The sequence below is a fragment of the Nanorana parkeri genome, unplaced genomic scaffold (assembly GCF_000935625.1).
Source record: "Nanorana parkeri isolate BGI_ZX_2015 unplaced genomic scaffold, ASM93562v1 scaffold565, whole genome shotgun sequence".
NCBI classification, from domain to species: domain Eukaryota; kingdom Metazoa; phylum Chordata; class Amphibia; order Anura; family Dicroglossidae; genus Nanorana; species Nanorana parkeri.
In genome coordinates this window covers 599,587-622,422 of record NW_017306833.1, presented here as the reverse complement: position 1 = coordinate 622,422, position 22,836 = coordinate 599,587, and the positions used below count along the sequence as shown (strand labels likewise).

General features: G+C 43.0%; 1 protein-coding gene across 1 annotated transcript in view; it reads right to left on the bottom strand.

The window, feature by feature from the left end:
- POLR2B (RNA polymerase II subunit B) overlaps window positions 1-22,836 on the bottom strand; it is a 151,203-nt gene that overhangs the window by 19,309 nt on the left and 109,058 nt on the right. The window contains exon 23 of the mRNA XM_018562201.1: window positions 22,486-22,593. Coding sequence (XP_018417703.1) covers window positions 22,486-22,593 — 108 coding nt within the window. The remainder of the gene's footprint in view (window positions 1-22,485; window positions 22,594-22,836) is intronic.

Genomic DNA, 22,836 nt, shown 5'->3' with positions numbered 1-22,836 from the left:
TTATTTCCTATGTGTTGATATATATTTAGATAATCAATGTAATATTTATATTGCTGCATTTAAAAAAAACACAAATTTTTATTATTCTTTATTGATTTAAAAGTATGAGCAATGTAATCCTAAGTGCTAATTCAGTCCTCACACAGTACACAATGCAATGAATAGGTTGTTTATGAAAAAACATACCAGTAAGCAATAAAGTTTGTTTAACCACTTGCTGACCGGGGTGTTTATACCCCCTTCCTGGCCAGGCCATTTTTCAGTATTCAGCGCTGCGGTACTTTGACTGACATTTATTCCGTCATGCAACGCTGTACTGAAATGAATTTTATACCATTTTTTGGGGACAGCTAGAGCTTTCTTTTTGGTGTTTTTTTTTTGCTGTATAATGAAAAAAGTACCGAAAATTTTGAAAAAAACCCTGTTCTCTCTACGTTATGTTATAAAACATTTATTATTACCCAATTTTTTGGTAAAATATAAAAGACGTGGTCACGTCGGGTAAATAGACACCAAACATGTCAAGCTTTAAAATTGCGCGCACCCGTTAAAATCGCAAAAAACTACCACACTCAAAATTGACCACAACCGACGCTTTAAAAGCTTTTACCGCTCATCAGTTTAGTGTTATCAGTGATTGATGACCCTAGAATTATTGCTCTCACTCCGACGTTTGCGGCGATATGCAACATGTGCGGCGCAATGGATGTAATCAGCGTTTTCGCACTCAGACGGGCTTGACGCATGTTTGCGCGTGCATGTGGGGTGCGGGGGACTTTAATTTTTTTAATTGCTTTGATATGTGATTTTTAATTTTTTTGTAACAAATTTTTTTCTTTTGCTATCTCATAGGGAGCAAACAAGCTCCCTATGTGATAGCCAATTTGCAGTGACAGGTCTTCTTTATGGAGACATCAGGGGTCTTTTAGACCCCTGTCACCTAGGGACCGCCAGAGAAGCTGATGCAGAGACCTGCTTCACCAGCTTCTCTCCAGTTTTTCAGACACCAACACAGCAGACAAGAGTAAAACAACAGCACATGCAGGCAGCAGCTGTTGCCAATCTAAAGTGGGCGGGGTATGCCCATATCAACCTCTTTAACTACCCACTTCTTAAGGAAGTACTCCTCTAAGAGGTACTGTAACCCAAGCGCTTAGGGGAGGAAAGCGAGTTTTACAGATGTTGCCAATCGTCAAAAACAAAATATCCTCCACTAAGCAGTGTAAGCATTCCCCGACTGTATCAATAGCATGTCAATAATGTCACGCATCTTCTGTGTCCCTGACAGAGTGGAGAAAAGAAGAATCTCCTGAGACGAAGCATCAGAATCAGCGGAAGCAAGTACCTTCTTTTCCACCTCACCGTCTTCATCCTTATCTGGCAAAAAGGCAGCCGCCATAGCAGAGTCAGACTGGAGAGAAAGACTACCCTTACTGCCCTTGTAACGAGAAGTGCCAATTATAACAGACAGCTGGTCCATGAAAGCAGACATAGATGCTGCAAACTTCTCTCTGCTGTGGCATGCGGTACCCGAGGGGGCTACAGATTTATGAGAAGACTGTAGGGAACTCAGATGAGGACTATCAGACAAGCCATCTAGCATAATCTCCCCAGGGGAAATCGCAGACAAGCTCAGCTGTCCGAAAGCAGCTGAAAAACTATCTACCTCAAAGCCCCTATTGCCCTTGTGTCTCTTATAAGCCATAGTGAGGGGTCCCACACAGGTAAGCATGGGCAGCAGCAAGGGTTAAATGAGAATTCCCTCTGTAGTTGCAGCATTCCTGACACCCAGCCGATACCACCTGTATATACATCCTATCAGCAAAGATACAGTTATTAGGCATGCTCCAGCTCAGGGAGAAAGAAAAATGGCCCAGGCGTGGGGCTGGGAGCCCCCACAATATTTGGGGATGGAAGGTGTAAAAGGGAACCCCACCAAGGACTCACCAACCCTCAATGAACACAACCACCAGGAGGAACCACAGGGATGCACCTGGCTGAACTACACGTTGCTCACTTTGGTTGAACATACCTCCTCCTCCAGGAAAGTGTCTTTAGGGACTGGGTCACACCTGTGTGCATCTGCCACTGCCCTGGACCTGCATAGCACCCTGCGGCTAACCCATCGTGTTGCACCATGTGCCAAGGTGGATGCCTAATGCGAGATCCAGTGCCCGAAAGGACATTAAAGGCTGGCCAAACGTCTTCTGTCTGGTGGGTCCGGGTATGGTCTCTGAATCAAGGTAGCAGTTGTGGCTGGATGCAGTTAGGAATAGTAAGAGTGAAGAAATCATCTTCAAAAACACTAGCAAAATGTGCTGCCTGTTTGCAGTGGGAAACGCATTAGAGGGCACCCTGTCAGTCCAGAACTGACTCTAATTTAGTTTGTGGCTTGGACGAGCAGACGTTTTGTTTTATGCTATGGACTTACTGTACAAAGCCCTTCTGTACTGAAACTGCTTGCTGCCGTGCAGGACAAGTAGTGCAGGACAAGTCTGTTTAAACTGATCCTGGGTGTTCTGTCTCACGTATGGATTACTGTTGCCAATACCAGTTCAGACCCCTTACAAAAACAATATATTTTCCTTTTTAAAATAGAACTAATCACTTCTCAGAAAACTCAGATTAGTGCCCCAAATTCTCCCTTTACCTCAATTGCTACTTAAATATTTCTCCATATATAAATAAAAATTAGGGATGCATAGATACCAAGTAGCATACTTGGTACAAGTGCAGATTCTTTTCCAGCTACTAGGCTAGAGGAAAAACTAAAAAGTTAGGAGTCAGCCATTTTTAAGGAGCACTGGCTATGAGGATCCTGGGATTTGTGCATCCCTGTTTTTTTTTTTTTCCAATCAAAAATCAGCTTTATTGTACATAGGTATAATACAATGACATAATTATTATTATTATACAGGATTTATATAGCGCCAATAGTTTGCACAGCGCTTAACAATATAAGGAAGACATTACAGTCACAATACAATTTAAGACAAGATGGTAAGGAGACAGTGTCTCAACATAGCAGCATCTGCAATACACATCTGGGGTAGAAAGGTACAGTTGGCCCATTACATGTAGTGCGAACATGGGAAGGCTACACAGCTTAGCAGAGCAGACATTATATGGCCATGCTGACCTTATGTATTTTAGTGAAACCGTAACCGGGGAAATGCAAACATGGTCAATACAGTCAGGGATCAGTATTAGGGTAGTACGCAACCTCAGGTATAAGGACAATTGGGATTGGTAAGCAAACATGGGTTGGTTGACAATTCCTGTCACTCAGGAACAAGTAGAGCAAGAGTTTGCTCATGTGTAGTATCGATGGGGATAGGTTAGGGTGGGGGGGTAAAGGTTAGGGTAGAAAGGAAGGGTAGGTAGATGGAGGCAAGGGCGAGAAAGCCAAAGGAAGAGGAGCCAGGGGGAGTAAAGAGCAGCAAGGTTGTGGGTCGAGAGTGTAACATTCCAGTCCCCGCTAGGACTCAGGTGGGGGTTGCGGTCATGGCCTGGTGGTAGGCATCTGTGTCCTGGAAAGAGGCCCAGGGTCTACAAGCAGTCCGAAAAGGCTCCTAGGTGTTTTGGAGCTTAGAGGTTAAAGTTCTCCATCACGTATATCTCATTAACCTTAATGAACCATAGTCAGAGGGAGGGGCAGCTAGGCTGCTTCCACAGCAGTGGGATGCAAAGCTGTGCAGCATTCAAGAGGTGCCTAGATAGTGATTTTTTGTATTTTCCAAGGGACATGCCGTTCAGGTGTAACAGACATGCAGCAGGTATTTTGGATGCAATGGAGGAGTGGTGCGCCAAATGTAAGATGAGGTCTTTTTGGGCCGGAGTGAAGATGGTATGTAAGTTGCTTTCCCATTTGGCCAAGAATGTCAGGTAGGACTCTGGAGGGGGGGATATCAGCATGGAATATAGGAGGGAGATTGCATGCCGGGTACGTATCTCCTCTTTGCAGATCTTTTCAAATGGGGTAAGGGGCCTGGAGAGCCGCTGATGGTTGGGGATAGAGAGCAGAAAATGCCGTAGTTGGAGAGCGCCCCAACGGTCTAATGGAGGGTCTGTCAGATTGGCAAGTTCGTCCACCAGCAACCACCGGCTAGAAGGGTGTAAGTCGTGTATACGGAACTTGTTGGCTTCACGAAGGCGACGGAAACGAGGATCGTGAACACCAGGCGGGAAGTCTGGGTCGCCAATCACTGGAGTCAGAGGCGAGGGGAAAGGGGAGATGTCCGTGGAGCGAAAAAGCGATCTGGAGATCAGAATTGTGGGCGCAATGGTGGGGTGGGAGCGCATAGAGGGTGACAGGGGCGCAGGGAGCCAGGGCATGCCAGCCAAGGCTGGGCTGGTGTCTTCCTCTTCCATCCCTACCCACTGTTTGGTTGCCCGGTGACAGCACCAATCCCATACACGCGCAAGGCGAGTCGCCCTGTGGTACTTGGCCACATCCGGGAGCCCGATACCTCCCCTATCTTTGGGCAGAGTAACAGTGCTGTATCGGATTCTGGGGGGGGCATAGGACCACAGGAAGGCCGTAAACATTTGGCGGAGGCGTCGAAAGAATATTGGTGGGATGCGGATTGGGAGAGCCTGGAAGAGATAGGAGGATCCTAGGTAAGGTCGTCATTTTAATGGCATTGCAACGGCCAAACCAGGAGAGTGACAATGAGTGCCAGGACAGGAGGTCTTGCTTGGTCTTCAGGAGTAGAGGGGCAAAGTTGGAATCAGAGTCGTGCGGGGTCTGCAGTAATCGAGGTACCTAGGTAGGTCAGGGCGTCCGTCGACCAGGCAAAAGGAAAGGAGGTACGCAGGTGTTCCACCTCTGCCTGGGGAAGGGAGATATTGAGAGCAGCCGATTGAGAAATGTATTTTAAAGTTGGAGAGGGGGGTGTAGCGATCCAACTCTCGCAGAAGAATTGGGAGGGATGAGCAAGGGTCGGATATGAAGAATATCAAGTCATCTGCAAAGGCGGCTACTTTGTGCTCACCTGAGCATTTCAGTAGGCCACGGAAGGCGGTGAGGGATCGTATGCGGCAAAGGAAATGTTCAAGGGTAAGGATAAATATGAGTGGGGAAAGGGGGCATCCCTGTCTGGTGCCGTTGGATATGGAGAAAAAAAATCAGAGCGGACCTCGTTTAAACGGACGGCAGCCGACGGGGACGGGTAGAGTGCAAAGATCCACCGCAGCATGTTAGGACCCAGGCCTATGTGGCGAATGGTAGTCTGGAGGAGGCGCCACTCCACCCTGTCAAACGCTTTCTCTGCATCGGTAGACAAGAGAATTAAGGGTGACTGGGTGGATCGGGCATGATGTATGACGTTTAGCACTCTGGTAGTGTTGTCCCTAGGCTCCCGTCCCGGGACAAAGCCTGCTTGATCCAAGTGCACCATACCAGGGATGTGGGGAAGCAGTCTGTTGGCCAGAATTTTGGCAATGATCTTCAGGTCAAGGGTAAGGAGAGCTATGGGGCGATAACTACTACAGTGGGATGGGTCTTTGCCTGGTTTGGGTATGACCGCTATGTGGGCACGGAGAGAGTCACTAGGGAGAGTGCATCCCTGTTTTAATGCACGGTTATATTGTAATGTTGGGGAACTCACAGAGCACTCACACAGGGCTTTTCCATAAACCAAAAGTCTTTCTTTTTTCTCTTCATGCAACTCACAGGTGAAAAACACAAATGAAGGCTTAACTTCAGCATATAAACACAAAGTAAAGATAACTTATATTGAGCAAATTGGGTATATTGTCTCACCGACTCAAGGTTGTCCCGTTCGCTCAGTGTCCCAATCCCAGGACTTTAACCTTTGCCTCAACAAAACGCATCAGTGGTACTGCATACCCTCAGCTGCACTCTGTTCTAAAAACCTTCCTTGGTTGAACAAATTGCCTTTCCTATGTACCTAATTAGCAGCAGGGGTGTGTTCGTTTTGCTTAGCAAGTGAGAGTTAAAAAGAGGAGTTATTAACTCTATAACCCATTTGGGGTGTGGATCTCTGGGTACACTCCTTTTTCTTTCTGTTTTGTGTCATAATTTTGAGTGACAATTTACTCGTTCCGTACCCATAGAGACCAATAATTCCCTAGAACCCATAGATATTTACCATTTAACCATTTCTGACTGCCCCGTTAAGAAACTATATCCCCATTATTAAGAGAGGGGGAAACAGGAAAACTAACCGTCAAAATCATGGCCTATATACTGGATGAGAATATAGATAATGAGATTAAACAAGCATTTAGTTGTAGTGGTTCAATTCCATATGATGATGACATCTTTATGAAATTCCGGCAGCATAAAAATCTAGTGATTAAACATCTTAACCGGAAATGGGACATAATGTCCCTAGAATCCTATCTAGAAGCAGGCATGGTCCCAAGGGGCTTAAGAGAAAAAACTATCCCTGCTGAACATCTACAAAATGAACGTTTCCTTTCGAATTGGAAACAACAGTGTATATTACATGGACTCGAATTGATTAAATTAATAGTAGAGGAAGAAAAAATCCAAATGAAAGAACTACAAATACACATAGATAAAAGCCAGCAAGATTTAGAACCATTTAAAGAATTGGATACTTTCCAAAAACAAAATGACATCCTTAAAAAAGATGTAGAGAAGGCACAACAAATGCTAAGGAAAATTAAACAATCAAAATGCTTTAGGGACTCAGATGATTGGGAGAACTACTTCTATTTCTTGTGAGCTCAAAAATATTGTCTAAGTACATCTAAAAAAAGACGCCTTGGGAATTGAAGTAGATGGTCAAGGGAACATTCCACCAGCGACAGTGAGGGGGAGTCACTACTAAAAAAGTCAGTTAATTTTTTAGGGGAGACGGAAGTTTACTCCATACAAGGACAACGAGGAAGGGAACCAATAAGAGAACAAGAAAGAGAAAACATAAAAGGACCAGACCAGTCACAACAACAGAAGATTATATCATGGCTGAGAAACCGGGGGAATTAAAATCAGTAACAAATAGGCCTGAAACTAAAAACAGAAACAAACAACATTATTAATCTAACCAACATTCAATTGAGTACCCACCACATCTCTCTACTACGGAGGGGTCTCTTATTTTCCCCAACAGAAGGAATGGATGAATTCACTATTTATAAAGACCTTAACCTTTTTCTCAGAAAAGTATATTTTAAACTACTATATTCAAGGGAAAGGGACCCCTCCTGGCAGTCGACGGATGATGGTGTGGACTCAATTGATACTCAGGCGTTAAAAGATTTACAGGAATTACTAGAGGAGAATTTAAATGAAGAACTTGATAATAAAGGCCCCAACAATAGGACCACGAATTTAAGGAGCAAATCTAAAACAATGCCTAACCTCAATAATAACCGGTTCCTCAGCACGTTTAGAGATCTTGTAGAAGCGGATTTGAGGGCGACTAACTGGACAATAAGAGGGCAAGATAATCTCAATAAAAATGAGAGGAGAGCACTAAAAGAACTAAAAAGTATACCAGAATTAATAATAAAAATGAGTGACAAAAGGAGGAAATGTGGTACTCTTAACAGAAGATATGTACTTAAAAGAGGCAAATCGCCTCCTCAGTGACCAACGACATACACAAAAATAAGAGAGTCGCCCTTTAAGAAGGTGGTTATAGAACTGAATTATAAGCTAAATTTGGCAAAACAAGAGGGAATACTTACCAATAAAGAGTTTAACTTTACTAAAGTAACAAGTTATAATATACCAACTTTCTATATAATACCTAAAGTACATAAACATAATACAAAGCCCCCAGGCAGACCAATAGTGTCAGCCGTGGGTGGACCAATGGAAAATGTAGGAAAATACCTAGATACCCTCCTCAAAGATATCATGTTAAATCTCCCATCCTATTTAAGGGACTCGGTAGACACTATAAATAAAATTGCCAATGTTGAAATGGAAGAGAACTATATATTGGTGGGCCTGGATGTGGAATCTTTATATACCTCCATACCACACAGCTGGGGACTTACGGCAGTTAAATACTATCTGGATTCTCTCTTCCCTGATATGGCCTTCCAAAAGGAGTTCATTTTAGAACTTTTAGATTTTGCTTTAAATAATATTTTTTTTCTATTTGCAGGCAATAATTAACAGATCAGAGGCACATCTATGGGAGCCCCATGGGCTCCAGCATACGCATGCATCCATCTGGGCATGTGGGAACGAGATTGTGTGTATTCACATTATTTATTTAAACTATTTGCCAAATTTTGGTATCGTTTCATAGATTATATACTGCTAATATGGTCAGGCCCTAGTAATCAACTTTTAACATTTATAGAGGACCTTAACAAGAACGATAGAAATATCCACCTGACGTTCACATTAGACACCCGAGAAATCTCTTTCCTTGATCTCAAAATCCAAGTAGAGGGGAGTAAATTAATAACTAACACCTACCGCAAGCCCACAGCGGCTAACACGATACTCCATGCTGACAGCCACCATCCAGCTTCCCTGAAACAAGCCATACCCACGGGCCAGTTCCTACGTCTAAAAAGGAACTGCACTTCTAATGCAGACTTTTAAACAGAGTCAAAAGCTATGTATGGTCGTTTCAGGGAACGGGGTTACTCACACAGAACCCTAAGAAGGAGCTTAGCAATTGCCAAAAAAAGAAATGGAGAAGAACTCCTCAAAAGTACAAAGAAAGAAAATAAACATACACAACATCAAAGGGTCCGTATGATTACACAATACGGAGCTGGCTGGTCCACCCTCAAGCAAACACTGGCACATCCTCCAATTGTCCCCTATATTAGCCGAGATAGTGGGCCCGTATCCACTGGTGACTGCCAGACGGGCTCGCAACCTGAGGGATCAACTGGTATCGTCAGAATTTACCCCCACGAGACGTGGTTGTCCAAATCAACCAGACCGAAAGGAATGTTTGCATGTGGGCACTGTCACATATGTCCGTTTATCAATAAATCCAAACAATTCACACACTCAATGGGCATTTCAAGTTTCAATATACAACACTTCCATCAATTGCAATACAACATGTGTTATTTATGAATTTAAATGCCCCTGTAAGAAATCTTATATAGGAAAAACTAAACGTGAACTAAAAATAAGAATTGGGGAACACTTAAGGGACATAAGAAACCAGGATAACGACAGTCCCCTGGCACAACACTTCTTAAAATACCATGCAGGGAGAACCATGGGGATTGAGGTCAGGGGAATATATGCACTTAAATCATCGGCACGCAGAGGAGATTTCAACAAAATCCTACTGCAAAAAGAAAAAACTGTGGATTTTCAAGTTAAAGACCATGATACCACATGGACTGAACAATGAATGTAATTTACAGGTATTCCTCTAACCTAAATCCCTGTGGACTACATAATACAAATCTCTAGCTCCAAGTAAAATTAAAAGACCTAGTCATTGCTATCTTAAAAAATAAAAGCATCATGATAAAAACTAAAAATAAAATATTGACTCTTTCCCCAATCATCGAGTTCAAACAACATAACTAACATTAATTTAATTTTAATATAATAAACAATTCAAGCATCCAGTGTATAGGACATGGGAATGGGAGCTATCTAATAATGTAACTAAATCATTTGGTAGACCAAACGAAATCATGAACAGGATCCAACAACTCATGTGGTAAATACATTTCCAACAATTGTTATATATATAAAAAATCCCCAAAGTAAATATATCCTTAGAGCATGATTCTGTTTGGCCTTGTCCCCCACCTATTTTTAATTTATGTCTGACAGCCGTTCAGAAAGTAAATACACAAAAGCATAATCTAACAAAAGCTTTCGTGCTTGATCAACCATGGCATTAAATGGGTTAACAATAAACACATGAGTAAATGGATAAAAAGCCTCATGACTGAATGACCCAGCAGGATCTGACGAAGCCCTGAGAAACTAAGGAGGGGCGAAATGCGTCAACCACAGCAGGATGCTTACTTGATATGTGGTTAATTCAAACAGCGGGACTAAAAGACCATTCATGTCGGCAATCTGGATCTAATAGGATTTATTGGAAATTAACCTGGGACCCTTCTATAAAAAACACTAGCCGTCTTGAGGAATCCCTCCAGAGAACTACCTGGACACCATCTGGACACTACAAACGAACACGTACCGCAACAAAACATCAAGTGCCCATAGCTCTTGGAATCCTGACCGTCGGGTTAAAAAAGTGAGACCATAACTCAGCGGTATTTTGCATATAAATTAACCGGGTCACCAGCAATGCCTCGATGTATACCTATAAAGATATCTTCAATCAAGTATAATTCTAATTAATACCGGTTGTATTCATTTGAAGGACAATAACACCAAAGTCCAGTTTCAATTGACTTTACCTACAAATTAAAATAAATATCCTTGAAGACGTCCCTCACAGGAGGAAATATAATGTGTTTGAGATTAGTGAAGATTGTCCCAGGCATCTGATACATTCCACATACCAGTTACATGTTTATCCAGCATTAGCCACTTTAGTCCTTGTGCTGTTTCCTCATAATTGGGGACCACCTGTTGATACTAATAATACTGATCATTAAAGCTCCTTAAATGTTTGTGTGTTGACTTGCACAGATGGATTATTGCAATAATCATTTTTAACGGTGTGTGGTTAGCGGGTTTCTACTGAGCAGTCACTAATGTATATTATCATAATGAATTTCGTTTTGTATATTTAATAAAAAACCATTTTATATTGATATTTAACTCTCCGACTCCCCCCTTTTTTCAGTTAATTTATGTCTGACAGCCGTTCAGAAAGTAAATACACAAAAGCATAATCTAACAAAAGCTTTCGTGCTTGATCAACCATGGCATTAAATGGGTTAACAATAAACACATGAGTAAATGGATAAAAAGCCTCATGACTGAATGACCCAGCAGGATCTGACGAAGCCCTGAGAAACTAAGGAGGGGCGAAATGCGTCAACCACAGCAGGATGCTTACTTGATATGTGGTTAATTCAAACAGCGGGACTAAAAGACCATTCATGTCGGCAATCTGGATCTAATAGGATTTATTGGAAATTAACCTGGGACCCTTCTATAAAAAACACTAGCCGTCTTGAGGAATCCCTCCAGAGAACTACCTGGACACCATCTGGACACTACAAACGAACACGTACCGCAACAAAACATCAAGTGCCCATAGCTCTTGGAATCCTGACCGTCGGGTTAAAAAAGTGAGACCATAACTCAGCGGTATTTTGCATATAAATTAACCGGGTCACCAGCAATGCCTCGATGTATACCTATAAAGATATCTTCAATCAAGTATAATTCTAATTAATACCGGTTGTATTCATTTGAAGGACAATAACACCAAAGTCCAGTTTCAATTGACTTTACCTACAAATTAAAATAAATATCCTTGAAGACGTCCCTCACAGGAGGAAATATAATGTGTTTGAGATTAGTGAAGATTGTCCCAGGCATCTGATACATTCCACATACCAGTTACATGTTTATCCAGCATTAGCCACTTTAGTCCTTGTGCTGTTTCCTCATAATTGGGGACCACCTGTTGATACTAATAATACTGATCATTAAAGCTCCTTAAATGTTTGTGTGTTGACTTGCACAGATGGATTATTGCAATAATCATTTTTAACGGTGTGTGGTTAGCGGGTTTCTACTGAGCAGTCACTAATGTATATTATCATAATGAATTTCGTTTTGTATATTTAATAAAAAACCATTTTATATTGATATTTAACTCTCCGACTCCCCCCTTTTTTCAGCTGCACTCTGTTCTAAAAACCTTCCTTGGTTGAACAAATTGTCTTTCCTATGTACTGCATACCCTTTGTCTTCTTCCTTATAAAACAGTATACATTCTGGACTGTCTCAGCCCCTCTGGCTGAGAGTCCTGGGTGCCAAAGTTGTCAAACTTCACCGTGGCATTGCCATGCACTGCCACAAAATACTGTATATATTAGGGATGTATCGGTACCATTTTCTCCTGACCAAGTACAAGTACCAATACTTGTTTTCATAGATACCAATACCTTTTTGTTTGTCATGTGACAGATTTCTTAAAAACAATACAGACTAATGATTACAGGACAGTGGTGGAGCACCAGGGCCCAGCTGCAACCCTGGTAGTTCTTGTGAAAATGCCCACTAACAGCATTGGTATCTGAACTGGTAGCTGTGCATCCCTAATAAATATTCCACAAACAAGATATGTTGTTAAAATCTTACCTCTGTGCACATTAGAATTTGTACCTCCTGTTTTGTGCAACCATGCTATATATGTGGGTGCACTTTTAAAATCAATTATGTGTCTCTATCAGAGTGTTGACTGACATCAATAAATGGATTTGGACTGACGTTTAAGTCTCTGTCGTGCTGGTGACGTTTCTACACAAGTCTATCTTAGAGAGTGCATCTCCCATCCCATCCCAGCACCCAGTGCTGTCAACAGGGTCATGACTATGGGACATGTTTCTGTGACTTTTGTATGAGGTAATTCCCAATCTCCCTTCGCTCACATGGTGTTTCAGCCTCCTTCTCAGGCGTTATGCTAATAAGAGTGATGCTGTTTAGATGTGCGCTGGCATGCTGAGTACTAGTTAATAGCGGGGGCAAGCCCCCTACCCCCCATTGACAGCCACAGTCCTGTTAAAGGGCTGGTGTCACCCAGGCAAAGGAAGCATGTATGAACCTCATTTATAAACATTTAGGGGAAAACAGAACAAGGCAACAGAATAAATGAAGACAGTGGGGTACAGAATATTGATTATTTAACATTGCCTTTCTTTGCAACAGAATTCACAAATATTCCAAAGATATTCACCCATCTCATCACAAAAAAAAAAAAAAAGAATACCCCTTATTTTAGGATGATGGGTGGACATATGCAAATTACTCCTTTAAAACCATTTGGCAAACTGTAGAACCAAAACCACAGGTTTAAAGCACAAATACAGTCATTAACGCCAAACTGCATACAACTGCTCTGGAGAACAGCTTGGGGATCAATGAGAAAGTACCACAACGGTACAACACAAACGCTTGCTACACAAGCTGAGGGCTATGGGCATAGATGAGGTGGTGTGTACGTGGATAGAGAACTGGCTACGGGAACGTGTCCAGAGTAAATGGCACCTTTTCAGACTGGGCTAGTGTAATGAGCGGTGTGCCTCAGGGTTCTGTGCTGGGTCCCATATTGTTCAACTTATTTATTAATGACATCGGGGAGGGTGTTAACAGCGATATTTCCGTGTTTGCGGATGACACCAAAATAGGGAGGGTAATAGACACGGACTTAGACATTATAACATTACAGGAGGACCCGGATAAAATAGGGGAGTGGGCATTAATGTGGCAGATGAGGTTTAATGTCGATAAATGCAAAGTAATGCACTTTGGAATTAAAAATAAACAAATGGGTTATACAATTATGGGTATGCCGCTGGGGAAGTCAGAAATGGAGAAGGATTTGGGGGTCATTGTAGACCACAAACTGAAAGGTAGTTTGCAGTGCCAGGCTGCTGTAAACAAAGCTAGCAGGGTCTTGTCCTGTATTAAAAAGGGGATGTATTGCAGGGACAAGTCTATAATTTTGCCACTTTATAGATCATTGGTTCGACCTCATCTGGAGTACGCGGTCCAGTTCTGGTCACCAGTACTAAGAAAAGATGTCCTTGAGTTGGAAAAAGTCCAGCGGAGGGCAACCAAACTAATTAGGGGTATGGAGGACCAGAGCTACGAGACAAGGCTACTAAATTTAAACATGTTCACATTGGAGGTGAGGAGATTAAGGGGGGATATGATCTCCATGTACAAAATGTTCAATGGTGGTAGCAACATTAGCGATAAACTGTTTAAAATTAACTCCGTTACAAAAACTAGAGGCCATCACCTAAAATTGGTGGAAAAAAAATTCCAGCACAAGGGGCGAAGGGGGTTCTTCACAGTAAGATCAGTTAGGGTCTGGAACTCACTGCCACAGGCGGTGATTTCAGCAAAGAATGTGGAATTGTTCAAGTAACTTTTGGACGCTTTCTTAAGGGACCGTAATATACAGGGGTACAGGTACTCCTAGAATGAGATCCTAATAGGTTGGACTTGATGGACTAATGACTTTATTCAACCTCAAATACTATGTATACTATGTATTGGCACCATATACACCATTCCCCCTCACCATAACTTGGCAAGTTATGTCTGAGGGGGACCAAAAGGATCTAGAATGCCTCCACTGAAAAGCAATACGTAACTTTTCTTTTCAGAGAACAGGGAGGGTGTGTGCTTGATTGAGCAAGGTCTGTGAGCAATGTCTGTAAGAAAGACATGAACATGGTTTAATACGTAATTTATGTGAATTGTGGGTACCAAGCAGAGAGGGAGAAATACTAATTGATATGTGCTGGAGGTGTAATTACATTGGTGAGAGAAGTGTGTTGGTGGGTGGAATCTCACTAGGGAAGGACCAATCTCTATCCTGGGGGTAAGATCTCACTGGAGAAAGACCAATTTGTGTGCTAGATGTGCCATGTCACTGCAGATTAGCTCAGTGACACCCTGCAAAGTGAAAGTAAAACTTATACATATTATTAAAGATGACACTATGCATAACACTAATGCAGAGCAGCAAGTATAAATCATATTTTGTCAGTTGGTCATTTTGGATTAAATAGTAAATATCTTGCCTAACTTCAGGTGTTTGGACACTGACAAATTAAATTTTTAAGGGCAGCCAGTGTAACCCCTCACATATCCAGCTTGCTTTATTTTTGTAGCAAGCAGTAAGAGTGGACAAACGACCCAGTATCCCGTGATGAACTCCAAGACTTGCATTTTATGGATAAGATAAATTCTACTTTCTTGATCGTACATCAGAGGACATGGCGATTTAACATGGCGATTCTTCCTTGAAGAAAAAAACAAACTCAACAGGAAACTAGAACAGAAGGGCCACAAATCAGAGGGTTGCCTGAAGAGCATTGCGGCTGAAGCTAGCATACGCACTGGCCTGAACATACACTGGTAAAGCTTGGCAAAGGTGTGAACCAGGTGAGGACCAGGTGGTAAACATACAAGATTTGGGATACTGAAGCCTGATGTTGAAAAGTCTAAGAACTTCTAATAGAGTGAGCAGTGACTGAAAGGGGGGAGAACTTTACCCTTCAGTTCATATGACTGAGGGATAGATAGTTTGACAAATCCACCTAGCGACAGTGGAGTAAGACACCAGCTGCCCCATAATGTGGCCTTTAAGAATGACGCAGGGGGAGTCAGATTTGGAGATGGAAGCTGTAGCACAGAGGTTAACTCGAAAAGCCTGAACCATGTTTAAACAGTAAAGCAAAACTTCTCTTGGATGTTTAGGTGCTGAACAATATAAGAAAATGTCTCGGTTAAGGTGGAAAGCAGAGACCACCTTAGGACGAAAGGAGGCCTTATATTTCAGCACTACCTTATCCTTGTGAATAACCGGAAAAAGCACTTTACAAGTTAAGGTTGCCAAATCATCATCAAGTGATAATATCGAAGGAAGGCATCAATGCACCTGGGTAGGGTTAGAGGGATATCTCAGAGGTTCAAAGGGAGACTTCTGCTGAGCTTACAGTACTAAGTTGAGGTCCCACAGAGTCACCCGACTGCATACAGGGAGGGGCTGACTATCATTCACTCAGAACCCCCTGCACAAAGTGACCCCCTGCACAAAGGCTCTCACTAGGGAGTTAGGTGCAAGTGGTCTCTGGAAAAGAATTGCCAAACAAGAAACGCTACCTTTGACAGTACTCAAGGCTAAAAGACTGGTCTAGGCCAGACTGCAGGAAAGACCAGATGCATCCCACAGAATATTTACTGGGATAGAACTTTGCTTTGTACCAAGTAAAATAAGCATTCCAGGTGCAATAATATACCTTCGGAAGGTTGATTTCCTTATTTTCAGGCGCGTAGGAATGGCCGCTTCCAAAAGGCCTGTCCTTCAGGACCTGGGCTTCAACAGTCAGGTTGGTAAAGTTATCGGCTGAGAAGCCGGGTGGATAATGGGTCCTTGGGATTGAAGGCCTGGATGATGCAGAAGTGTCTACAGAGAATCTGCCAGGAGTTCGACTACATCTGTGTACCATGGTCTACTGGGCCAGTAGGGAGCAATGAGGATCACTTGAATGCCCACCATTTCAATCCTGCGAAGGAGACGTGGCAAAAGTTTCAGAGGGAAGGTGTAGATCAAACTGAACTGGTCCCACTGAATCACCAAGGAATGCACTGCAAAAGCTCAGGAATCCCAGGTCCTGATGGCAAACTTGTCCTATTTGTTGTTGAACCTGGGCACCAGGAGTTCAACACACAGCGTTCCCCACCTGCAAAAAAAGGGATCCACACATTACAGAGAAAGTCCACCTGCCAATTTTCCACTCCTGGACTGTATACGTGAAAGTTCGACTCAAGCCAGAATTAGGTTCCATTCTCTTGCGCAGCTTCTGGTGCCTCCCTGATGGTTATGCAAGCCACAGGCCATGGTTTTTTATAACAATCCTGGTCAGGAGATCCTGAACGGGTCCAGCGTTAAAGGGACAACCGAATCGCCCTGAGCTGCAGGATGTTGATTGGGAGTAGAGATTCCTCCGAAGACCAGGTCCCTCGAATGGAGAGGTTTTCCAGGAATGACATGCTGGCATCCATCGTGAGAAAGGATTTCTCCAATTCCAGCATCAGATTGAAGATTCACCATGCCAGGACAAGCCTGGTCTTGTTAAATGAATAGAAAGGTCCAGGAAATGAATCTGTTTGTCCCACACAGCAAAATATTTTGAGCTGCAATTGTCTGGAGTTAAAACTGAGCATATGGGATTGCCAAGAAGGCCATCATCAAGCCCCGTACTTCATGCAAAGTGAACAGTTGAGGACTCCTGGGCAACAAGGTCCAAACATGGGAGCAGAGAGACTGGATCTTTTATGGGGGAAGAAAGACTGGAAAGACTAGGCCCAGGGACTCAAAGCGGAGTGAGGGTTCCATCAAATTCTAGAGAGTCAGGACCCATTCAAAGCTCTGCAGGATTTGCATTGTCTGATTAATGTCGGATGACAGGGCTCTCAGAAGGCCATCCAAGTACCCCACTATGGGTATCCTTTGAGAACAAATAGCCAAAACAGGGGCCAGCACCTCGGTGAAGACCTGAGGTGCAGTGGACAAGCCAACTGGAAGGTCAAGATATTGGTAGTACTGCATGTCCACAGCATAACGCAGGTAGCGCTGGTGGGTAGAAAAAAATGGGGATGAGCATTGATGATGCATCCTTGATGTTTACACAGGCCAGGAAGTCAGCCAGTTGAAGGGAGGAGATGATACATACAGAACTCTTCAACAAGCAAAAACCTGTTGAGAACCTTGCTTTGGGGACAGTGAAAATGTTAGAATAGAACCTATGAAATCTCTCTGCCTCTGGAAAGGAGCCTATGACCCTGCAGCAAAAAAACTGCTCTAAGGCAGTGAAAACATCCCTTTGACTTTCAATGGCAGCAAGAGAGGAGTAGGCATATAGTAAACTCCAGTTTCTAACCTTTGGTTACGATGCCCTGCAGCCTGGAACGTCAGAGACCCAGGAGGTAGTGAAAGCCAACAAACACCCCAAACTTTCAACATTGAAAGTGGGAGCCCCCCTTCATTTTGAAGAGGGCTTTTTTCCCTGTATTTTGCATAGCTTCGTCTTAGAACCTGAGGCTTAAGAGAAAGGAACTTCTCTTAGAGAGTGGGAAGAATTGCTACTGGGGGTCTGAACGACTTCTGATGTGGTGCTCTTGCACCCCCCCCCCATAACTTGCTTGATTTAATTATATAAGACTTATGGGTGCACCGTTACTTTTTTCGGTACTCACCGATACAGAGTACCGGTGCAGTGTGCCCAGATTATCAGGAAGTCCGGCGGCGGATCATGACCCGTCACCCATCTTCCTGACTGCCTGTAAAGCCGCAGTTTTAGTGAAACACTGGCTTCATATGCCGAGGCTGCTTGGCTTCCAAACTAATCAAGAAGCCGTGTGGCGAGTTATGAGGTGCCGTCCAGCTTCCCGATTGGTCAGGAAACCAGATTGCCTAGCAACAGGCGAAGCCGGCTTCCTAGCCAATTCAGGAAGCCGGGCGGTACGTGATGAGCCTCCTCTTGGCTTCCTGATTGGCTAGGAAGCTGGCGTCACTCGTTGCTAAGCAGCCTGTCTTCCTGATTGGAAAGGAAGCTGGCTCCGTGCTTCCTCGGCAGTTGCCGGAAGTTCCAGTATCAGAGGTAGGTATCGGAGCATTTGGGCAAGTACACAGATACCGATACTAGTGACGGTGCAACGCTACTAAGAATTCACCAAAAAGCTGCTCCCCCCCAGAGGGCATGAGCTCCAGGTGCTTTTTTGCACTGAAGATCCACAGACCAACATTAAAGCCATAGGATAAGTAGTGAACAGACAGGACACTGATCTAGAGATGTGGGATGGTATCTGCTAGGCCATCAACATAAGGGCAGGGCCACAGGAAAAATGTGCATCTGTTTAACAATGGCAGGGTACATCCAGATGGAAAAGGGTCCCTCACTACAGATTTAGACCCTATACAGAGTCTGACACACGGCCATGGTGGCAACAGCAGGTTGCTTAGCAGGGTCTGCAAGGACCCAAGGCTTTTAAGAGGGTTTCAAATCTCTTGTCAACATGGTCACAACAGGAACAGCCCATTTCCTAAGGAAACCCTCTTCAAAAGGGTTATCATTTGGGAAGAGTAAACTTTTGAAGGTGAGCCAGTCAAAATACATTACTGTTAAAACAACTGTACCACAAAAGGATTTAGCTGGCTTTTGCATGTTTAACCACTTGAAGACCAGGTGTCATACCCCCTTCCAGTCCAGGCCATTTTTCAGTATTCAGCGCTGCGGTACTTTGACATTTAGACTGTCATCCAACGCTGTACTGAAATGAATTTTATACCATTTTTGGGGGGCAGATAGAGTTTTCTTTTGGCGGTATTTAATCCCCACTGGGGTTTTTATTTTTTACTATATTAAGGAAAAATGACTGAAAATGTTGAATACAATTTTTTTTTTACATTGTTAATAGAATTATTATTGATCAATCTTTTGGTAAAATATAAAAGACGGGGTCAGCCAAATCTGGCCAGCCAGAAGGCGGTTAAAGAACCTAGACTAGGGACCTTGGGCTCCAATTGGAAATAAGTACATACCACATCCACAGTGATAGAAATATTGTCCTTGAACTTAGGAGGGATGTCAGGAGACAGGACCTCTTCCTGGGTCAGCCAAATTGGAAGCAGCCCCTTCTTCCTCAGGGAGTGGAAAGGCCCACAAAGAAAGGTTAAAATGGGGACTCTGAGGAGGCCTGCCTGTGCCCCCTGCAGTCTGAGGACTCTTAATAGGCAAGACATTTTTGTCGGGTATATAGACACCAAACCTTTCAAGCATTAAAATGATGCGCACCGCTCGTCAGTTTAGTGTTATCACTGATTAATGGCCTAGAATTATTGCTCTCACTGCGACGTTTGTGGCAAAATGTAACATGTGCGGCGTAATGGGCGCAATCGTCGTTTTCGCAAGTATACGCACCTGACGCATGTTTGCATGCGTGTATGTATGGGTGGTGTGTGCGTTTTTAAAACATTTTTACATTCTTTTTCATGTGTGATTTAAAATGTTTTTTTTGCAAATTTAATTTTTTTTCTTCACTTAACTTTATTGTTATCACATAGGGGACTAAGACACCCCCCTATGTGATAGCAAAGAGGATGTGACAGGTCCTTTTTATGGAGAAATCAGGGGTCTGGAAGACCCCTGTCACTTAGGGACCCCCAAAGAAGCTGATGAAGCAGAGATCTGCTTCATCAGCTTCCGAAGCTGGAGAGAGACACAAGAATGCGGAAGATACATCACTTCCGCATTCTGACACCTGAGGGGATCGTGTACCGATCTCCCTCTGATCCCGTCACAGAGCCACCATGCTGGTCCCGGGCTTGCACCGGGCACAGCGGAGCCCGGGACCAGCGTGATAGCGGGAAGGGTGTGGGGGGCCGCACATATCGGCACCTCATACAAGCGATCTGCCGGCTCTATAGCCGGCGGATCGCATGTAAACGGGCATCGCTGCCCGTTTACTGAGAATACTGAAATATCGTCTTTTTACAATGGCCAGCCAGAAGGCGGTTAAAGAACCTAGACTAGGGACCTTGGGCTCCAATTGGAAATAAGTACATACCACATCCACAGTGATAGAAATATTGTCCTTGAACTTAGGAGGGATGTCAGGAGACAGGACCTCTTCCTGGGTCAGCCAAATTGGAAGCAGCCCCTTCTTCCTCAGGGAGTGGAAAGGCCCACAAAGAAAGGTTAAAATGGGGACTCTGAGGAGGCCTGCCTGTGCCCCCTGCAGTCTGAGGACTCTTAATAGGCAAGACATTTTTACCCATGAATCCAGCCATTACTCAAGAAATAAGAATATCTTTAGGATAGATGAAGCACAAATCTCTTAAATATCTGAAGTGAAAATGCACAGCGCTAAAAACTTTCAAAAACTCATAAATGACGCACCTTAAGGTGTAAATAAATTAAACCAATATTAAACCACTATCAAGTGATAAAATAGGGATGCACCGATATATCACCCGAAAGAAACATATCGGCCGAAAATGGCACTTTTGGCACAATGCCGAAAGTGCCATTTTCTGGCCGATACAGTGCTGCATCGGTGTATTCTCTCCTACCTGCTGGGCGCTGTTCTGTGTCCCAGCAGGGAGGAGAGAAACTGTGACAGCCGGCTGAGTGCTGTGAGCGGCCGGCGTGTCTCCTCCCACACCGCTCAGCCTCCTGTCAAAGATCGGCGTGTGGGCTGAGACAGCCCGCGCTGTCACAGGAGGCTGAGCTCTCCTCCCCGCACCGCTCGCTTAGCTTCCTGTGACAGCGTGTCCGGAAGGAGAGCCAATGCAAACACTCAGTGATGGCTGAGTGTTTGTACATGAGGACATAGCGTGATTACTATATCCTCAATTATGACTGAATGGGAAGTGATCTACATCACCTTCTGTTCATTCATAGTTGTGGTTATAGTAAACATACACATGTTCTCAAGTTATGAATGAACATGAACACTCAGTATAGAGGATTCCTTTTCATTTATAACAGGGGCTGCAGAAAAAGGGATTGAGGACTATGCGTCCCCAATCTCTTTTTCTATTTTAAAAGGGAAATATCAGGAGTCTGTTTAGCCCCCTAATATTTCCCCGAAGCCCCTAAAAGTAAAAAATAAAAATATTTAATAAAAATAATTAAAAAATGTAAACTTTATAAAAAGTAAATAAGAATAAAATATTTAAAAAAGTTCAAATAAAAACAACATTTTCGGCTTCGGCCTGACATTTTTTTAAATTTCGGTTTCGTTTCAGTTTTGAAATTTGCATCTCGGAGCACCTCTAAAATAAAGTGATATATATCAGACATATAAAAATATGAACACTCATTGGTAATAATATTCTCAAAATATATAATAAAGTAATAACCGACTAATAATCTATTATTGATAATAAACAGCAACATTCCATCAAATCAGTCCAATCCAGATGGTGATTGAAGTAGTGAATCAGTGTGAACTGAATACCCCAAGTGATTTCATGAAATTGGATGTGGAACTTTCTTAAATCACTTGGGGTATTCAGTTCACACTGATTCACTACTTCAATCACCATCTGGATTGGACTGATTTGATGAAATTATTACTCAAGAAAACTCCTCACTAAATAGCAGGTAGAGGAGGGTGCCCTTGAGGGTGATGAGGACAGGGAAAAGGAGCAGAGCATAGGACTGTCAAAAACAGTGTCTCCAGAAGGGCCAGAACCTGATCCAGAACAATTGCCTAAAGGTGGCCATACACCTTACAATTATCGTACAATATTTTTCGACCGTCATTGAACCGTCGTTCGATTTCGGCATGACTGCCCCATCATGCACAGACCAATGTGGGTTTCAATTATCGTTCGTTAGCAATACTAACTAACCGAATTTTGATCGATCGACAGATTGTTTGCGCATGTGCAGTGTTCATGTTGAGATTCTTCTCGTAGGAAAGCGCCACTAATCCATTGATTTTCGTACGATTTGAAAAAAAGTTTTCTAGCCAGCCAGCCAGTTTTACAGTAATTGTGATAGTTGACTTCCCATCAACTGGCCGATTATCGTATGAAAACCCGATTTCGCTCAGAAATCAAACGATATGGCTGAGAAGCTCAAGGAAAACCTAGAACAGAGAGATGGTATCCATCACTAGAGAAACTGAGTGGGTGGGGTTAAACAGGGCTGTCCTTACAACTTTGATTTGCCAGTGTGCAGTTGCCTGAAGGTAACTGTATAATCTCACAGGTTTCAGAATTAATCCCGTCTCTAGTCATGCAAGATCAGAAAATGTGCTTTATATTGTCTGGAGTGAAGTTAAAACAAATTCACAGTTGAGTCATTTACCTTCCCTTGGAGACATTCAATCAAGTGTCCAATTGTCATACGAGAAGGGATAGCATGGGGGTTGATGATAATATCTGGGGTAATACCTTCACAAGTAAAAGGCATATCCTAAAAGAAAAAACAAAATGCACTTTTTAAAAAGGAAATTTTTACATCCATTGCAATACAATAGGATCAATTCACTAGAATGAAGAGGTATTTTAACTGCATTCACTATTCTACCATTTGCCGTACAAGTGTTCAATTCATAAATACTCAAATATTGCATAAGTTTAAATAAACCAATAATAAAATTATATATATATTTATTACACACACAATATTGCCAAACGTATTGGGACGCCTGCCTTT